A 17636-nucleotide genomic window follows, 5' to 3' on the forward strand; every position below is an offset into this window, starting at 1 on the left:
CCTTAGGCACTACACCACCAGAGCTCCCTCTGGCACTAGTAGGCACTCAATAAACAGTTATTAAGCAAAAGGATGGCTGAATGATTCTACTCAGTTTTGTACTCATACTTGCTTCAGCTCTTCTGGACCCTCCAAGACATTTTCTTTTAGAAAAGAATCATTTGTTCATTTTGATGTTTATTAAAATAGCTTAGCATCATATTAAAATATATTTTTCAATTTTAAAAAAATGAACATTAAAAACGTGCTGGGCATTATGTCAGTGATAACAGAGTACATGTCTTCCTGTGTGAACATCTATTTGTTACAAAGAGAGAAACTAAACGGCGAACAGCTAAAAGTAAAGAAAAAGAAAAAGGAAAGCAGAAGGAATAAGGACTGGGGTCTCAGAATTTATCTGCTTGTGAACACTACTAAGTAAAAAGCATTTTAAAGTACCTTTGGGCAAGTATCCTAAAACAACTAGATTATGGAGGCTAACTGATTTGGGGACTAATATTTCTCTTTCATTTAGAGTTCTGTTAACATTGCTTGTTTCTCAGGCAACAATTTTTTGGAGAGGGCAAAACTTTTATAAAAATTTGTCCATATTGACATTTGTCGATACCTACCAAAAAAAAAAAAAAAAAAGGTACTATCTATCTGAAATAGACATAATGAAAGCTATAAACTTATCATTACTAAACATTAGTAAGCTCAATATATTAAAAAGAAAATTCAGACTTTTCTGACTTGAAAGGACCAGAAATTACCCTAACAATACTAAAATACATTTGGCAATAAGGAAACATTTTTAATTAATAATGTTCTTTTCTTTTCTTTTTTTGGATAGAGAAAAGTTTACCTGACCTTAGGGAAGGTTGAGATATTTGCAAGACATTAGGGTAAATTTTAGGACTAAATGCAAAATCTCTGGAGGAGGTATGAAAAGAAATTACTTGAGATTTCTTGTGAATTTTTGTTATGGTTTGATCATAAATACTATGTAAATATCCTTTGTCAGTGTGTTTTGGCAGTTCTTCCAAGGAGACCAGGGAGTGAAGAGGATTACAGAAGGAAAAAAAATGAGGTTGATTTTACACTAGAAAAATGCAATGGGGAATTCTCTAACTTTCTAAAAAATTTTCTACCTCATTCTTGTGTCTATTATAGAATATTACAAAATCTATGTAAAAGCCAAAAATACAAACTTCCAAATGGAATTAAAACCTCAACCTTCCCAACAATTTTGAGAGTGACCAAATGTTATCATTTGTTCTAGTACAGTATCAATTAGGGTGGTTTTTGGTTCTAAGTTGTGAGAAACACAACTCAAGCTAACTAAAGCAGAAAAGGAAATTTCGGGGACTCACAGAATCTAAGAAGAGTTGACAACAAAGCTACCAGAAGGGCAGAGGTATAGGTTGCTCTAAAGTTCAAGTAGAGCTAGAAATTCACTGTCAGGTTGTACCATCTTGTTCTGCTTCTCTTGGTGTGTCTGCTTTGTTCTCTCTCTTTACAAATCGTCTTTCTCTAGATGACTGACATTTCCTTAGTGCTACACCTTATAGCTAGTCACTCAAAAAAGAAACTGCCTTTATGCTGTCTTTGGAACAAAGCCATACAATTACAGAGAGGGACTCCATTGGTTACCCTTGGGCTAATCAACTATTTGGCTTGGAGAATGGAGGACTAAGACTGACTCACTTCAGGTGCAATCAACCAACCATGACTGGGGAGCAGGATCAAGCAATAACATGGCAGCTCCCTTAGTTACCATAAGGCTCAAGGCTAAGGGAGTGGGGAGCAGTTGTCAGGCAAAGGAGAATGCTGTGACACTAGGCTCAAAAAGTATGTTACAAATGCCTGTAGAACCCCCAGGGAAAGAGCATATTATATCCATGGCAACTGCTTAAGGAGAAAATCGTATTTTCTACCCAGCTCATGGAAGTCTCTAACAGTACTTCACTTAAATGACTCTAGATATACTGAGATATATAACCAATAGCATATCTATACCACATGGAAAAAAAAATCAGATAGAACAAATAGATTTGAATGATTTAGTGCTATCTGCCTCATGAAATTTTTTTCTTTAAATGCTCATCTGAACTCTATCAAAATCTTGCATGTATTTATGATCACCACTGCATAGTTTATCATATAATTGCTCTTCAATGGCCTGAATATTAGGTCTGAGTCCCAAGCTCAACTGTAGGCATTTTATCTTACCTTTCCTTTTACTAGAAGACCTCTACACTAAGATTAGTGTTAACCAAAAAACCAAACACACTGCCATCGAGTCAGATCCAACTCATAGCGACCCCTCCTTGGGTTTCCCAGACCATATCACTGTGGAAGTAGATTGCCCAACCTTCCTTCCGAGGAGCGGCTGGTGGGTTTGAACCCCTAGCCTTCTGGTTAGAAGTCAAATGCCTTAGGCATGATGCCACCAGAGTTCCTAATTAATTCCACATGCATTCTTATAAATATGTATTGAGAGCCTACTGATACCTAGACAATGTTCTCAATACTCAAAAACAAAAATGATGAAGACACAGTTGGTGCTTTTAAGAGAGCACGTGATTTGATGTCCTTTGTCCCCATCATCCTTGAATAGAAATCTAGCATGGCCAAATTTGATCTAGCAAGTGAATTGCCTCTCTAAACATCAGGTGTGTTTCTAGATGCAGTTTAGTTTGCCTATCCAGAAAAATCAGACTTTTCCTTCCTTTTAAGCCAAAAGGCTATTAATGCAAATCCTATTGAATTTGCATTTGATTACATTTCTGATAGAAACATTCATATGCAAATGAAAATCCATGCAAAGATAGCCAGATAATTCAAGTTGCTGAAATATCAAGATAAAATTAGGATAGTAAATGTATATCCATCCAACTTTATTAGGTTATTCTAAGGTCATCAAATAGGACACTGTTCTTGAAAAACTAAAATAAATCATGGCCTGAGCATTTGACAACATCCAAGAAGTCTGAGTCAGAAAGATGTTATTCCATTAGTTTCTACTGCTATAGTACTGAAAATGAAGTCTGTCACTGGTAAAATCAGTTGAGTTGCTAACCTTCGTCTTGGGTCTGCCATTTTCTCCCCCTTATCTTGCATAGGAGCTCTGGTGGCGCTGTGGTTAAAGCACTGGGCTGCTAATCAAAAGGTTGGCAATTTGAACCCACTAGCTGCTCTACAGGAGAAAGATGACAGTCTGCTTCCATGAAGATTTACAACCTTGGAAAGTCTATGGGGCAGTTCTACTCAGTCCCGGAGGGTCACTAGGAGTCAGAGTCAACTCAATGGCAGTGGATTAGTGGGATATCTTTCTTCACCATTAAAAATAAAAGATTCTTTTTGATAGATTCAAAGTAATTTTGACAGTCCAAAACAATGAACACTAGTCTGTGCAAGTTGGCAGTTCCTACATACTTCCTAGTGACTTAACGATGCAAGTTAAACGACATCATCACAATCACCACCAATTATTATCCTTTGGCAAGCATCCATGTTACTGTGAATATACTAGTGGAAAAGAAGTCGGAACAAGTTGTTCATATTCTTGTATTAAATCCACGTAAGAAAAGACTTAAGCATATTTTCAAGATGATATATAAAAGCTTAATCTGTTACTGCACATTTTAAACATATTTTTGGGGAAAATACAGGTCTTGGAATCAAACTATTGTTCTTGTTAAATTAACAGAAATTAGAAGGCAAAAGAGAAAAATTTGAGATCACAGCATTCAGGATTATTAGCACTTAGTTTAATAGTCTACAAAGTATAATTCTCCCTAGTTTCCTTTTCTTTGATCCAATGGATTTGTTCATAGTTTCAAGTCTTTTTAGAATTCCAATGTTCCTTGCTTTGGTGAATGTTACCTAAAATCCATCAAATTCTGAAAACCTGAGCCCAAGGGAAGATCTTGGCATCTCCCTCCTTGGCACAACCAATCATTTCCCAAATCCAGAGACTGTACTTCTTAAGTATCTCTCAAACCCATCCGCTTTTGTTCATCTCTATCATTAATTTGTTAACTTTTTTGCCTGACTCATGGCAAAAGCCTCCTCACTGGTTTCCCAGACCTCACTTTTCTGTTCTTCTAGTCCCTACTCCACACTACAGCCAAAGTCATCTTTTAAAAGTAAAAACAGTCATAATTTCATCCAGCCATCCTTTTTGCTTAATACTTTTCAACCCTTCATGTTTTTCTTAGAGTATAGACCCAAGTCCTCACAGAGTGATTGCGCTGTGTGCATGCTCTGATCCCTGCCTGCCTCTCCACCATTACACTATGTTGTTCTCCTTTCACTTTCTGCACCCTAGTGCTATCCTTTTAGATCCTGAAATGTACCAGGCTTCTTCCAGTGACAACATCTTTGCACATGCTGCTCTTCCCCAGTTTCTAAAATTATTTAACTCCATGATTCCTCAATTAAAGCTTCCTTGGTCTTCTAGACTCCATCAGGTCCTCCTATCACTTTCTTTCATAACACTTATTTGAGTTTGTAATGACATATTTATTTTTGAGATAATATCCATTGTGTTGATCTCTCTCATGGTTTCCTAAAGGAAAAGAATAAATCTGTTTTTATTTCTGTTTTTGCTTACTAGAACAAGACGCGATGCCTATCATATACCAGGCATTCTTGTTGAAATAATGGTTCCAATTTCTATGCTTCTCATCTGTAATCTACAAGTTCATAACAATGAACGCCAGAAAGAAAAATGGACTGACTTACTCAAATACCACCCTGCCACAATTAGCCAAGTAATATTAGTATGGCAATATTGTAATACCTTATATGGCAGAAAAGATGAGGTAAAGAATATAGTGGAACCAAGGTTATGACTGCTCTCATAAACTATGAAAGTAGAACTCCACCATTTCTTCTACTAGCAAATTACTTTTTTTTTCCACCTGGCTAGGATAGAGAAAAACATAACAGCTACTGTCCCAACTCTGTTTTATAGACAAAAAAAAATTTTAACGATATTTAAGCCACAGCTTATTTCAGAAACACATCTAAGTTTCCCAGTATACAAAATCTTGTGACACAAATGATTGGTTTATAACTATTATTCATTTAATGGGAATAGAGTCATAATAACAAAAATTAAAATCATATCAAAATCACATAGCAGTATCCCAGTTTCTTATTCTTGGTGTTACTTTTTATTTCTATTGGCTGTAAGCTTAATTTAATTGTTAGAAGCTTTAAAATATTGAGCTAAATATTGAAATAATAAAGATAAAGTCCCATATTCCACAATTTAAAAAAAAAACTGTATTTTATTCTGTTTTAGGTGAAAGTTTACAGAGCAAATTGAGTTCCCATTCAATAATTTTTATACAAATTGGTCCATGATATCGGTTACAGTTTTTATAATGTGTCAGCATTCCCATTATTTCCATTGTGTGTGTTCTGTTTTTATTGATCTAGCTTCCCTTTCCTCCTTGCCTTCGCATCTTTGCTTCTGGGTAAATGTTTACTGGTCTCTTATAGCTGATTGTTTAAGGGAACACCTTACTCACAGGTGATATGTTTATTTTATAAGCCAATCTATCATTTGCCTGAAAGATGATCTCCAGAAATAGTTTCTGTTCCAAATTCTAAGATATCTTAAGGCAATAGTTACTGGTGGTTCCTCCAGTCTCTGTCGGCCCAACAGTTCTGGCTCTTTTTTAGAAATTTGAATTTTGTTCTACATTTTACTCCCATTCTATGCAAGACTTTCTATTGTGTCCCTGGTCAGAATAGTCAGTAGTGGTGGCCGGGTACCATCTAGTTCATCTGATCTCTGGTTACAAGAGGCTGTGGTTCTGCTTTATAGGAGTAGAAACCAATAGTTGTATTTAGATGGCCACTTCCAAGCTTTTAAGACTCCAAACACTACTCATTAAACAAATGTTCATAAAGAACATTATCTTTATGAATTATGTTATGCTGATTAAGTTGTCCCCCTCACATATGGCCTTTTAACCCAGTAAACCAATCCTGTGAGTTGTTTAAATGTCAGTTAACTGTGCCCTCTGGGTACTTTGTTATATATATGTACATACATGCACCACACACAAACATGTATAGACATTTGCCCATAGACACAATACATGCACATACCTATTCTCTCATATGCCTGCTATAAACATATATGCCTATGTATCTACCTACCTATTCATACACATATTTTTGGTTGATTTATTGTTATTGTAAAATTGTATATGGTATAGCATTCACTAAAATTCTGCCTTTTTCTGTTGTACTTCTTAGTGTCTTTACTTACCTTGGTCAAGTTGTGCGTCTTTACCCATATTTGATACCAACTTTCCCATCACTAAAAATTACAAATGTCTACTATCTGGAATTATTTCCCCCTTCTTCTCCCTCCAATCCTTAATAACCATCAAAAAACATTGTTTTCCATATGTACATCTACTCTTGATAATAGTGGATTGACTTATTTCACTCAGCATAATGTTCTCCAAATTCATCCATGTTGTAAGATGTTTGGAGAACTCATCATTATTTGTTGTGACTGTGTAGTATTCCTTTGCATGTATGTACCACATTTTGCTTATCTATTCATCCATTGAAAGGCACTTAAATTTTTTCCATATTCTTGCTATTGTGAATAGTGCTACAATGAATATAGGTGTGCATATGTCTGTTCGTGTCATTTCTACTAGGTCTCTAGGGTATATACCTAGGCATACGATTGTTGGATCATAGCATATATTTCTTTCTAGCTTTTGGAGGAAGTGCCATACTGCTTTGTGTAGTTATTGTACATTTTACAATCCCACCAGCAATGTGGGGAGAGTTCCAATCTCCCCCACAACCTCACCAGCATTTGTTGTTTCTGTGATTTTGATCATTGCCATTTTTGCAGGGGTGAGATGGTATCTCATTTTAGTTTTGATTTGCCACTCACTAATGGGAGCTCTGGTAGCATAGTGGCTAAGGCACTTGACTGCTAACCAGAAGGCTGGTGGTTCAAACCCACCAGCCACTCCTCAGAAGGAAGATGGGGCAATGTACTTCCATAGTGATACTGCCTCGGAAACCCAAGGAGGGGTCACTATAAGTCAGGTCTGACTCGATGGCACATAACAACACAACAACAATGAGGAGCCCTGGTCCTCCAGGGGTTAAGGCCCTTGGCTGCTAACTGAAAGGCCGGCGGTTCAAATCCATCAGCCACTTCACAGGAGAATGTTGTGGCAGTCTGCTTGCTTAAAGAGTTACAGCCTTGGGAATCTTAATAGGGCAGTTCTACTCTGTCTTATCTGGTTACTATGAGTTGAAATCGACTTGACGGTAGCGAGTAATGGCTAATGATCGCAAGCATCATTCATGTATATGTTGGCCGTTTGAATATCCTCTTTGGTGAAGTGTCTGTTCATGTCCTTGGCCCAGTTTTTGACTAGAGTGTTTGTCTTTCTGTTGTTGAGTTGTTGAAGTTTCCTATATATTTTAGAATCCGTGATTTTTTAACAAAGTCGCATCAGCATCTCTAGGAATATCTATCCTTTAGCATCTGTCTCAGACAATATAGTTCCTGCTGTGCTGTCTGTGATATTGAGAGAGTGGATGGTTAAAAGCATATATTTAGCAACAGGATGTTTCTGTGGTCAGGAACGTTAAATTAGTGGACCATAAAAAAAATTAAATATGTCTTTCTTAAAGGGAAAAGAAGTTTTATATAGGTTATTAAAGTAGCTTTGAGTTCATATTACCTCTCATGTATATGGACATTAGAATTTTGTCCCATTTTTAAAATTTTTCACTAAATTAAAAAAAAAAAAACCTATTTCATTCTTTGCAAATAATGCAGATTAACAGTCCAGGAAGAAGTATATAAAACAGGCCCAAGGCTGGTGGTTCAAACCCACCAGCCGCTCCCTGCCAGGTAGCTGGGCAGTCTCTTGGAGCTCTGGTAGCATAGTGCCTAAGGCACTTGGTTGCTAACCAGAAGGCTGGAGGTTCAAACCCCCCAGCCACTCCTCAGAAGGAAGGTTGGGCAATCTACTTCCGTAGTGATACTGCCTCGGCAACCCAAGGAGGGGTCGCTATGAGTCGGGACCGACTCGACGGCACACAACACCACCAACAACAACAACAATTTACCTTAAAGGAGTTCTGGTAGCACAATGACTAAGGCATCTGACTGCTAACCAGAGGGTTGGTGGTTCAAACTTACCAGCCACTCTGCAGAAGCGAGACTGGGCAATCTACTTCTGTAAAGATTTACCACCTGGGAAACCCAATGGGGGTTGCTATGAGTCAGAATCGACTGGATGGCATTGGGTTTGGTTTTTTGGTTCATTTACCTTAAAGCAAAGTGTCCTATTTTGTTGCATATATTATAGCCCAAAATAAGCATTTCATCAGTAACTGCTCATCTGCGACACCTGTCACAAATAACTAGGTATTTGTAGTCTTATTGCAAGTCAGTATATCTTGCTAACAACAATGCACATGGACTTGGGCTCCTAGAAAGAAGACCCTGAAAAAAATGGTTCTTCTCTTTTTATGATTTCAGTTAAGAATGCAAATTGCACCTCAGACTTTGAAGAATACTTTGCCAAAAGAAAACTGGAAGAACGTGATAGCCATGCAGTTAGCATCGAGGAGTACCTTCAGCGCAGCGATACAGCCATTATTTACCCAGAAGCCCCCGAGGAACTGTCTCGCCTTGGCACTCCAGAAGCCAATGGGCAAGAAGAAAATGGTGAGGCTGTAATTCATTTTTAGCCACTACACTGACCTCTGCAGCTGTTACAATTACAAATGCACTACATGCCTGGGTGTTTACCTTAAAATTTGAAGAACAGCTGCAGAGGCATGGAATTTCATGAGCAAAGATTAGAACTGTAATTTTAGGGTATTGTGAATTTTTTTGTCAGCAAATTTGTGTCATTTGTACATCCAATAAGAACAAGTACAATTAGAGCCTATTTCTAAGAGATAAAAATATCTGAATGTATTCCTATCCTTCCGAAATATTTTACTTTGGAGAAAGAAAAAAGTTTAGAAATCCTGACCCTAACCTTTTGTTGTTCTTCACCTGTACCTGTAAGTTTCTGAGTAATATGTAACTAAAAGTTTAATGCAAACCGCCGGCCATCTTAAAGGAATCGCTTCATTTATCAGCTCTTTCAATTTCTTCCCAAAAAACCTCGAGTAAATTAATTAATCTTCCAGCGCAGTGTGAACTGATTCCTGCACGTCTGTCCTGGGTATGTGAGGGGACTGGTGTGCACGGAGGCCGAGTGCAATGATGGCACTCCAGTGGAGCAGACTGCAGTGATTCCTGTCATACCATCCCGGGCAGTCAGCCCATTAGCTGCCATTGATTTACTGACCTTTTGGCCTGCTTCTCTCTCTCTCTCTCTCTCTCTCTCTCTCTCTCTCTCTCTCTCGTCTCTCGGCTACAGACCTGCCACCTGGAACTCCAGATGCTTTTGCCCAACTGCTGACCTGCCCCTACTGCGACCGGGGCTACAAGCGCTTGACATCACTGAAGGAGCACATCAAGTACCGCCACGAGAAGAATGAAGAGAACTTTTCTTGCCCTCTTTGTAGCTACACGTTTGCCTACCGCACCCAGCTCGAGAGGCATATGGTGACGCACAAGCCAGGGACAGATCAGGTGGGGGGCTGGTTTTAAGTGATTTCTTTCTATAATAACCCCTTAGAGAAACGATATTGCTTTGATTGGCAATCATTATTAATTTTTCATGGCATTTTGAAGATGCAGATCTTTGAATGGTAATAGCTTTAATTGAGGTCTAAATGATTTTTTGATGGTCTCTTCTAATATGATTTAATAGTCTTATGTTCACGATCGAATGAGTGTGTTAATTTCTAATTTAGAAATTTTATTTGCACTTTAACTTGACTTTAGTTTCATTTTTATGTTCCACAAAAAGTGAATGAAATTGTAGCATTTTAATTATACATTATTAAACATCTCAGCAATTTTAATTCCATTTTTCACCTAGTTTTACTCAGAAATTTTTTTTCATACAGGATCCAAGTCATAGTAAAAGAAGTGTGTGTTTCTTTCATTTCTCTTATAACACCTTCAATTACTTAAGAGTATTTTTACAAGCTGCAGCTACTAGTTTATGAAATCTAATTCAATGTTTTAAAGGAAATTGAAAAGGCATATAATATATAAGTATATATGTGTGTGTATGTATATGTACATACATAAAAAATAAACTGGATTAATACTAAAATCTTAGATGTACATTAAAAACAATTCCTTTTATGTATGCATAATTGTAGCTAAATGCTGAAATTGCTCTACTTCCTTTGGCTCACTCATCTTAAAAATAAAAACTATCTTGAAAAGGTAAGCATAGCTTCTGAAAACCTTAAAATGACTGAGTGGGGTTGATTCACAGTGCCCCTTAAATGTTTTAGAAAAACTACTGTTTTTATCTTCCTGGGAGAATTCACTCTGCAAACTGACCTTATGATGTGTTGAGATGGTAGCAGAAATGGTGGGCCTTAAGTCAAAACAACTGGACTATAGACCTGAAATCATCCTATATAAGCATTGGTACCATAGCTGTTTTAAAATTATTAAACAGGATTGTCTATATACAATTGTTACTTTAAAAAAAAAATCCCTTATGGCCTTTATTTTCTTGGAATAAGGAAAGTGAGAATTAGCAAACAATAGTAACAATAATGAATTATGGAATTTTCCTATTTTAAAAGAATTCCATTTCTGTCTGATTGGGCTTGTCACCTGAATGTTTGTTTCAAAGTTCAGTTGTAAAAAAGTATATATGCTTGCACAGTAAGACTTAGGTAACAGTTTACCTCCCCTTACTCATATGCACAAAAACTCTAGGAAAAAAAAAAAGTGCCTAGAAATTTATTTAGCATAACTGCTTTAAATTTCACATGCAGAAGTGTGATTGTGTTGGCGCATTATGAATGGTAGCTTTGGTGTTGAAAAGTCCCCTCATTTGCTCATGGCATTTACAATTAGTAAATTAAAATGATTGTATCATATTAACAGTGGCACAACTAAAGTTTATAGTAGTCCTCTGAGGGCTGTGGGGGGAGACAAAGCAGCTGTTGCTGTTTGTTTATGCAACTCAGCAACATATGAGCGCTGGTCCCTCAATGGCGCTCTGCGGGCTGGGCTCTGCTTGATCTTTGAAGGTTGCTGCTGTTTGAACAAACCTCCCTGTGTCCCATGTAACACCATCTGTCTCACTAGGAATGTGGGAAGATTCAGCACACCCTAGCAGTTGTCATACCATTTCTGTGCCGTCTTTCTGCAAAAGGCTTTTGTGTCACTGATGCTTGAAAAAGGCTGACCTCCTACCTTGAGCATCCAGAGTGGATGACTGTATTTTTTTTTTCCAGATTCTAAGTCTCACTGCTTCTTTTTCCCCTCGTTCAGAAAAGGTCAGCTGTGTTTGATTATATCTTTGCTGCTTTTAACTTCTCTTTTCAGCAAACTTTTTTTTTCTCTTTTTTGTCCCTACTCCCCAGCACACTACTAAAAAGGATAACAAAAAGTCGTTGAAGTCTTTCCTCCTGGCCTGTGATAAAACTGCTCAAGCACCTATCACCCAAGATGTGGCCTCTTACATTTGATAATGAATCAAATCTGATATGCAATACCTCGGGAAAAATAGGGTTTATGTTTGCCACTAGCACAGTGAATGGGATGTTAAAACATGCTTATCGTATAATGAAATATTTATAGTTGAGTATTATTGTTTGTTTTAGGTTTGTGGATTTATTTTTTATTCTTAAAATTTAGGATTATCTCAGTATAAATTATACTTTTAACCTATACAAACATTTCATAAAATTGGTCATATGTGTGGGTTTTTTGGAGACTATTTAGAATTTTCAGGAAAATATTTATTTTCTCCTTGACAAAATAGGTGCATTCTATCAGGGGAATCTTCAGACTTTAAATGTTGCAGTAAACACAAAGAACCACAAACATCTTTACAATCACACTTTCTCATCTCCAAAGGCTCAGAGAAACATTTTGGAAAAGACACTCCAGAAATAATTCTAAAGCAAGTGTTGGTTGCGCATATGAAAGCACTTTTTTTTTTTTTTTAATTCCAATTTTATTGCCAACATTATCACTTTTATTGCAACTCTGAAAGACTGGGCAGATAAATAAACATGCACTCAAACCTTTTGGCCTATCTGAAAAATAGAGGCTGGTTAAAATATTTGTAACAAATTTTCTTTGTTCCTCCTGCACAAAACTGATGTTAGTCTTTTTCCTTTTATAGCACCAAATGCTGACCCAAGGAGCAGGTAATCGCAAGTTCAAATGCACAGAGTGTGGCAAGGCCTTCAAATATAAACACCATCTAAAAGAACACCTGCGAATTCACAGTGGTGAGTAGCAGAGGTGCTCATGTTTGCATTTGCATCTTCTTCAATTAGAGCAATTATTAAAGATTATTTAAAATTTACACAGTTCTGTTTGTTGCTTTTTTGGAGCTACTAATTTATTTCATAGCCTATGGATACCTGATGTGTCCTTGTGAGATTTATAGTACCACCAGTAGCTCTGTCTTATAAAAAGAAGGAATACTTATACTGCTTAAAAAACTACAAATGCTTTGATTTATTACCAAACCTAGAGGCTCCTTTTTTAAAAAAACCCTCCTACTGATTAAGCAGTTTTGATCTGAGGAAATTCAACTGGCAAATTCTGAAGGAAATTCATTTTTGGTACCCAACCATGAAAGAAAAAGTTGACAAATTTTGGATAGGAGCTTGTCTATGATAAATGTCCCTTATTTCTGAGAGCTACATATTACAAAACAAGCATCTTGCAACTGAGATTTCTTCTTTATAACTAGTTTGATAGCTCTGCCAAGCATTTTATTACCAAATTGGATGCTATTCAAAGGACTAGTTGGATTGGTAGTATCAATGGAATCTACACAGAGTTGATTAAAGACATGGCTGCACTTCCCTTTAAATACTGTGACATCTTTATTGTGCTATTGACCACACATTAATCTGACACTGTTTAAATGGGAGGCTGCCGATGGCAAGACAAGATTTGGGATCTTGGCTGAAAAAGGCATAGATAGCACTCACCTCCCACTGCTAACATCTTGAATTATGTGCTTTCAGAGTAGATAAAGCCCAGAAACAGTTATGGTCAAATAATTCTAATCTAAGCACCCAGTTTATAGAGGTGCCCCATTGTGATGCTTTCATTTAGTTTCACAGATTCTTGTCTTGGTAGACAAATGCAATTGTTACCTAAACAAAGACATGTAATGGTAATTCTAATTATCATTTTAGGTGAAAAACCATATGAGTGCCCAAACTGCAAGAAACGTTTCTCCCATTCTGGTTCCTACAGTTCGCACATCAGCAGCAAGAAATGCATTGGTTTAATCTCTGTAAATGGCCGAATGAGAAACAATATCAAGACGGGTTCTTCCCCTAATTCTGTTTCTTCTTCTCCTACAAACTCAGCCATTACCCAGTTAAGAAACAAATTGGAGAATGGAAAACCACTTAGTATGTCTGAACAAACAGGCTTACTTAAAATTAAAACAGAACCACTAGACTTCAATGACTATAAAGTTCTTATGGCCACACATGGGTTTAGTGGCACTAGTCCCTTTATGAATGGTGGACTTGGAGCAACCAGCCCTTTAGGAGTTCATCCGTCTGCTCAAAGTCCAATGCAGCACTTAGGTGTAGGGATGGAAGCCCCTTTACTTGGATTTCCCACAATGAATAGTAATTTAAGTGAGGTACAAAAGGTTCTACAGATTGTGGACAATACGGTTTCCAGGCAAAAAATGGACTGCAAGGTGGAAGAAATTTCAAAGTTGAAAGGTTATCACATGAAGGATCCATGCTCTCAACCCGAGGAACAAGTAGTTACTTCTCCTAATATTCCACCCGTAGGGCTTCCGGTAGTGAGTCATAATGGTGCCACTAAAAGTATTATTGACTATACATTAGAGAAAGTCAATGAAGCCAAAGCTTGCCTCCAGAGCTTGACTACTGACTCAAGGAGACAGATCAGTAACATAAAGAAAGAGAAGCTACGTACTTTAATAGATTTGGTCACGGATGATAAAATGATTGAGAACCATAACATATCCACGCCATTTTCATGCCAGTTCTGTAAAGAAAGTTTTCCTGGCCCCATTCCCTTGCATCAGCATGAACGTTACCTTTGTAAGATGAATGAAGAAATCAAGGCAGTCCTGCAACCTCATGAAAACATAGTCCCCAACAAAGCTGGAGTTTTTGTTGATAATAAAGCCCTCCTCTTGTCATCTGTACTTTCTGAGAAAGGAATGACAAGCCCCATCAACCCATACAAGGACCACATGTCTGTACTTAAAGCATATTATGCTATGAACATGGAGCCCAACTCTGATGAACTGCTGAAAATTTCCATTGCTGTGGGCCTTCCTCAGGAATTTGTGAAGGAATGGTTTGAGCAACGAAAAGTCTACCAGTATTCAAATTCCAGGTCACCATCACTGGAAAGGAACTCCAAGCCATTAGCTCCCAACAATAACCCTCCCACAAAAGACTCTTTATTACCCAGGTCTCCAGTAAAACCTATGGACTCCATAACATCACCATCTATAGCAGAACTCCATAACAGTGTTACAAATTGTGATCCACCACTCAGGCTAACAAAACCTTCCCATTTTACCAATATTAAACCAGTTGAAAAATTGGACCACTCAAGGAGTAATACTCCTTCTCCCTTAAATCTTTCCTCCACATCTTCTAAAAACTCCCACAGTAGTTCTTACACTCCAAACAGCTTCTCTTCTGAGGAGCTCCAGGCTGAGCCTTTGGACTTGTCATTACCAAAACAAATGAAAGAACCCAAAAGTATTATAGCCACAAAGAACAAAACAAAAGCTAGCAGCATTAATTTAGACCATAACAGTGTTTCTTCATCATCTGAAAATTCGGATGAGCCTCTAAACTTGACTTTCATCAAGAAGGAGTTTTCAAATTCAAATAACCTGGACAACAAAAGCACTAATCCAGTGTTCGGCATGAACCCATTTAGTGCCAAACCTTTATACACAGCTCTTCCACCACAAAGCGCATTTCCCCCTGCCACTTTCATGCCACCAGTCCAGACCAGTATCCCAGGGCTACGACCATATCCAGGACTGGATCAGATGAGCTTCCTACCACATATGGCCTATACCTACCCAACTGGAGCAGCTACTTTTGCTGATATGCAGCAAAGGAGGAAGTACCAGCGGAAACAAGGATTTCAGGTAATGAGACACATCGTTTTGCTCTGACTAGAGGAGATGAAAATTATATAGCTTATGTGCTTGCAGGAAAAAAATATTAGAGAAAAAATGAAGTACTGTGTTTTCAGGAGAAACAGAAGAGTTTATTTTAACTTGTACTTAGAACTGAGTGAGCTAGAAAAATAAATGGATGAAAGGATGAAATATTGTACTATGTAAGCACATTTGCTTTAAAAAAGATAAAGAATAAATCAATTATTTGTTTTTGAGATGCATTTAGATTGATTCATCAGCTTTTGAAATTATACAATGATAACATTTGTTGGGATTCATGTCTAAATTTAGTATGAAATATAAATATATACACATCAATGTAATATATTTTAAGAGAGAATAGTTCAAAAGGATTTTTCTAAAAACTTGTGCATTCCACATGACTTCTCTTGTAATTTTCAAACTAATAAATAATGTATAGTTTTTCAAATACAAAATACAGGTATGTTTTAACATTATAACACATAATCCCTGTTTGCAAAATAGAAGCATAAGTAGCAGTGTACCTTGGTAACAGCTGTTCCAGTATTTCAATTTATAGTACATCCACCCTCTTTGTAAATGTATTTAAGCCTATTTAATCTTCTCTAATATTAATTAGTGCAAACATAGTCTAAGAAAACTGAACTGTGGGCTAGCAAATGGAAATGTATGTTATCATGCAAGTTTGCACTCCTTTGGATCAAGACAAAATAAATATCAAGAAATTTAATAATTTACTGATCCACATTCATTATTGCTTAATGCTGAAGGCTGTTTTAACATAGATAGAACATTGATAAAAAGTGTTATTAATATTCCCTATTTCAAATTAGAAAATTAAATATAAAAATATAGCTCGAGGCCTTCAGTTGGTAGACATACATTTAAATAGATTGCATAATAATAACATTTTGTACCTAAATATAAAATTCAATTAAAATGAGGTTTCTACAGCTACAGATCATTTCAAAAGTTAAGCACACCAAAAAATACACAAATTCAGATCTTTAATTTTCACTCATGTATCTTTCCCGGTATAAAGAAACTAAAGGATTTTAAGAAAATGTATATTTTTCTCACCTTTAAGGTTGTCTGTTTTCTTGGAAAAATAGTTAGCTCTCCCATCTAGGGCAGATAAGTTTTTATTTTTGTTGAAATGTGAGACCTCATATATTGTTCATGGAAAATACTAATTATTAAAAATTAGATCAATTAATAGCAATCAACTTTTGAGGTTCTCCAAATGTCAGCATATGCGAAGTTGTTTGGTGTAAACACAAAGAGAAGAGACTGTGTTGAACTATGTGATTATATCACAGGGAGAATTGCTTGATGGAACACAAGACTACATGTCAGGCCTAGATGACATGACAGACTCCGATTCCTGTCTGTCTCGAAAGAAGATCAAGAAGACAGAGAGTGGCATGTATGCATGTGACTTATGTGACAAGACATTCCAGAAAAGCAGTTCCCTTCTGCGACATAAATATGAACACACAGGTATGAGTGACTTTGACTAGCTAGTTAGAGCTTCCAGGCCTGCTGTACATTTCATAATATTTAATGAGTACACTTGTGCAACATAAGATGTAGCATATGCTGATACCTTCAACAAGGAAGAAATAATGCTTTTGCCTAGCTCGGTAGGACTTTTTGTTGCCCGTTTATTGGATCATTCACGTGTTTATGAGTGTGCTTGTCTTCATATCTTTAGAGTTAATCTGTAAGCCAAATTTACAAATCTTAATAGAGGAATATCTAAATGGCTAGGGCAATGAAATTGCAATGGCACAAGCCAGGTCCTGGAAATACTTTCAAATTCTTAAGCTGTGATGAACCTGTAGTGTAAAAATTTAATAATAAAAACTTCAGTCTATTAGTTTCATCACACAGACATCAAATGAGCTTCTATCTGAGGGCAATTTTGTTTGGTTTTCAAAAATTGATCACATTTTGAATAAACTAAAAGTGTTAGTACTATAAAAGAAAAGTCTTAAGTAATAGGCCAAATGAGCTATGGAAATTACCAATATTGAAATAAAACTTTCTAAATTTAATTAACTTATTTCCAATTCATGCATTACTAATTAGGGGCAATTATACAGACTTGAAAATACAGCAGCCTAATTCTTTCCTAGAATTTGTAAAAAGAGTGCGTTAATTTTAAAAAAGAAAGATGAAATACCCTAATGTGAAGCAAGTATTATTTCCCACCAATCAAGACCTAAGGAACTCTGGTGTCCCAGTGCCTAAGGCATTTGACTGCTAACCAGAAGGCTGTTGGTTCAAACCCACCAGCCACTCCTCGGAAGGAAGGTTGGGCAATCTACTTCTGTAGTGATA

General features: G+C 36.8%; 1 protein-coding gene across 1 annotated transcript in view; it reads left to right on the plus strand.

Annotated features, from left to right (window-relative positions):
* Window positions 1–17636, plus strand: part of ZEB2 (zinc finger E-box binding homeobox 2) — a 136789-nt gene that overhangs the window by 112872 nt on the left and 6281 nt on the right. Inside the window, exons 4-8 of the mRNA XM_007934947.2 lie at window positions 8531–8719; window positions 9426–9640; window positions 12276–12384; window positions 13309–15278; window positions 16613–16793. Coding sequence (XP_007933138.1) covers window positions 8531–8719; window positions 9426–9640; window positions 12276–12384; window positions 13309–15278; window positions 16613–16793 — 2664 coding nt within the window. The remainder of the gene's footprint in view (window positions 1–8530; window positions 8720–9425; window positions 9641–12275; window positions 12385–13308; window positions 15279–16612; window positions 16794–17636) is intronic.

Source organism: Orycteropus afer, unplaced genomic scaffold (genome assembly GCF_000298275.1).
Source record: "Orycteropus afer afer isolate SDZICR_OR568_19922 unplaced genomic scaffold, OryAfe1.0 scaffold00023, whole genome shotgun sequence".
Taxonomy (NCBI): domain Eukaryota; kingdom Metazoa; phylum Chordata; class Mammalia; order Tubulidentata; family Orycteropodidae; genus Orycteropus; species Orycteropus afer.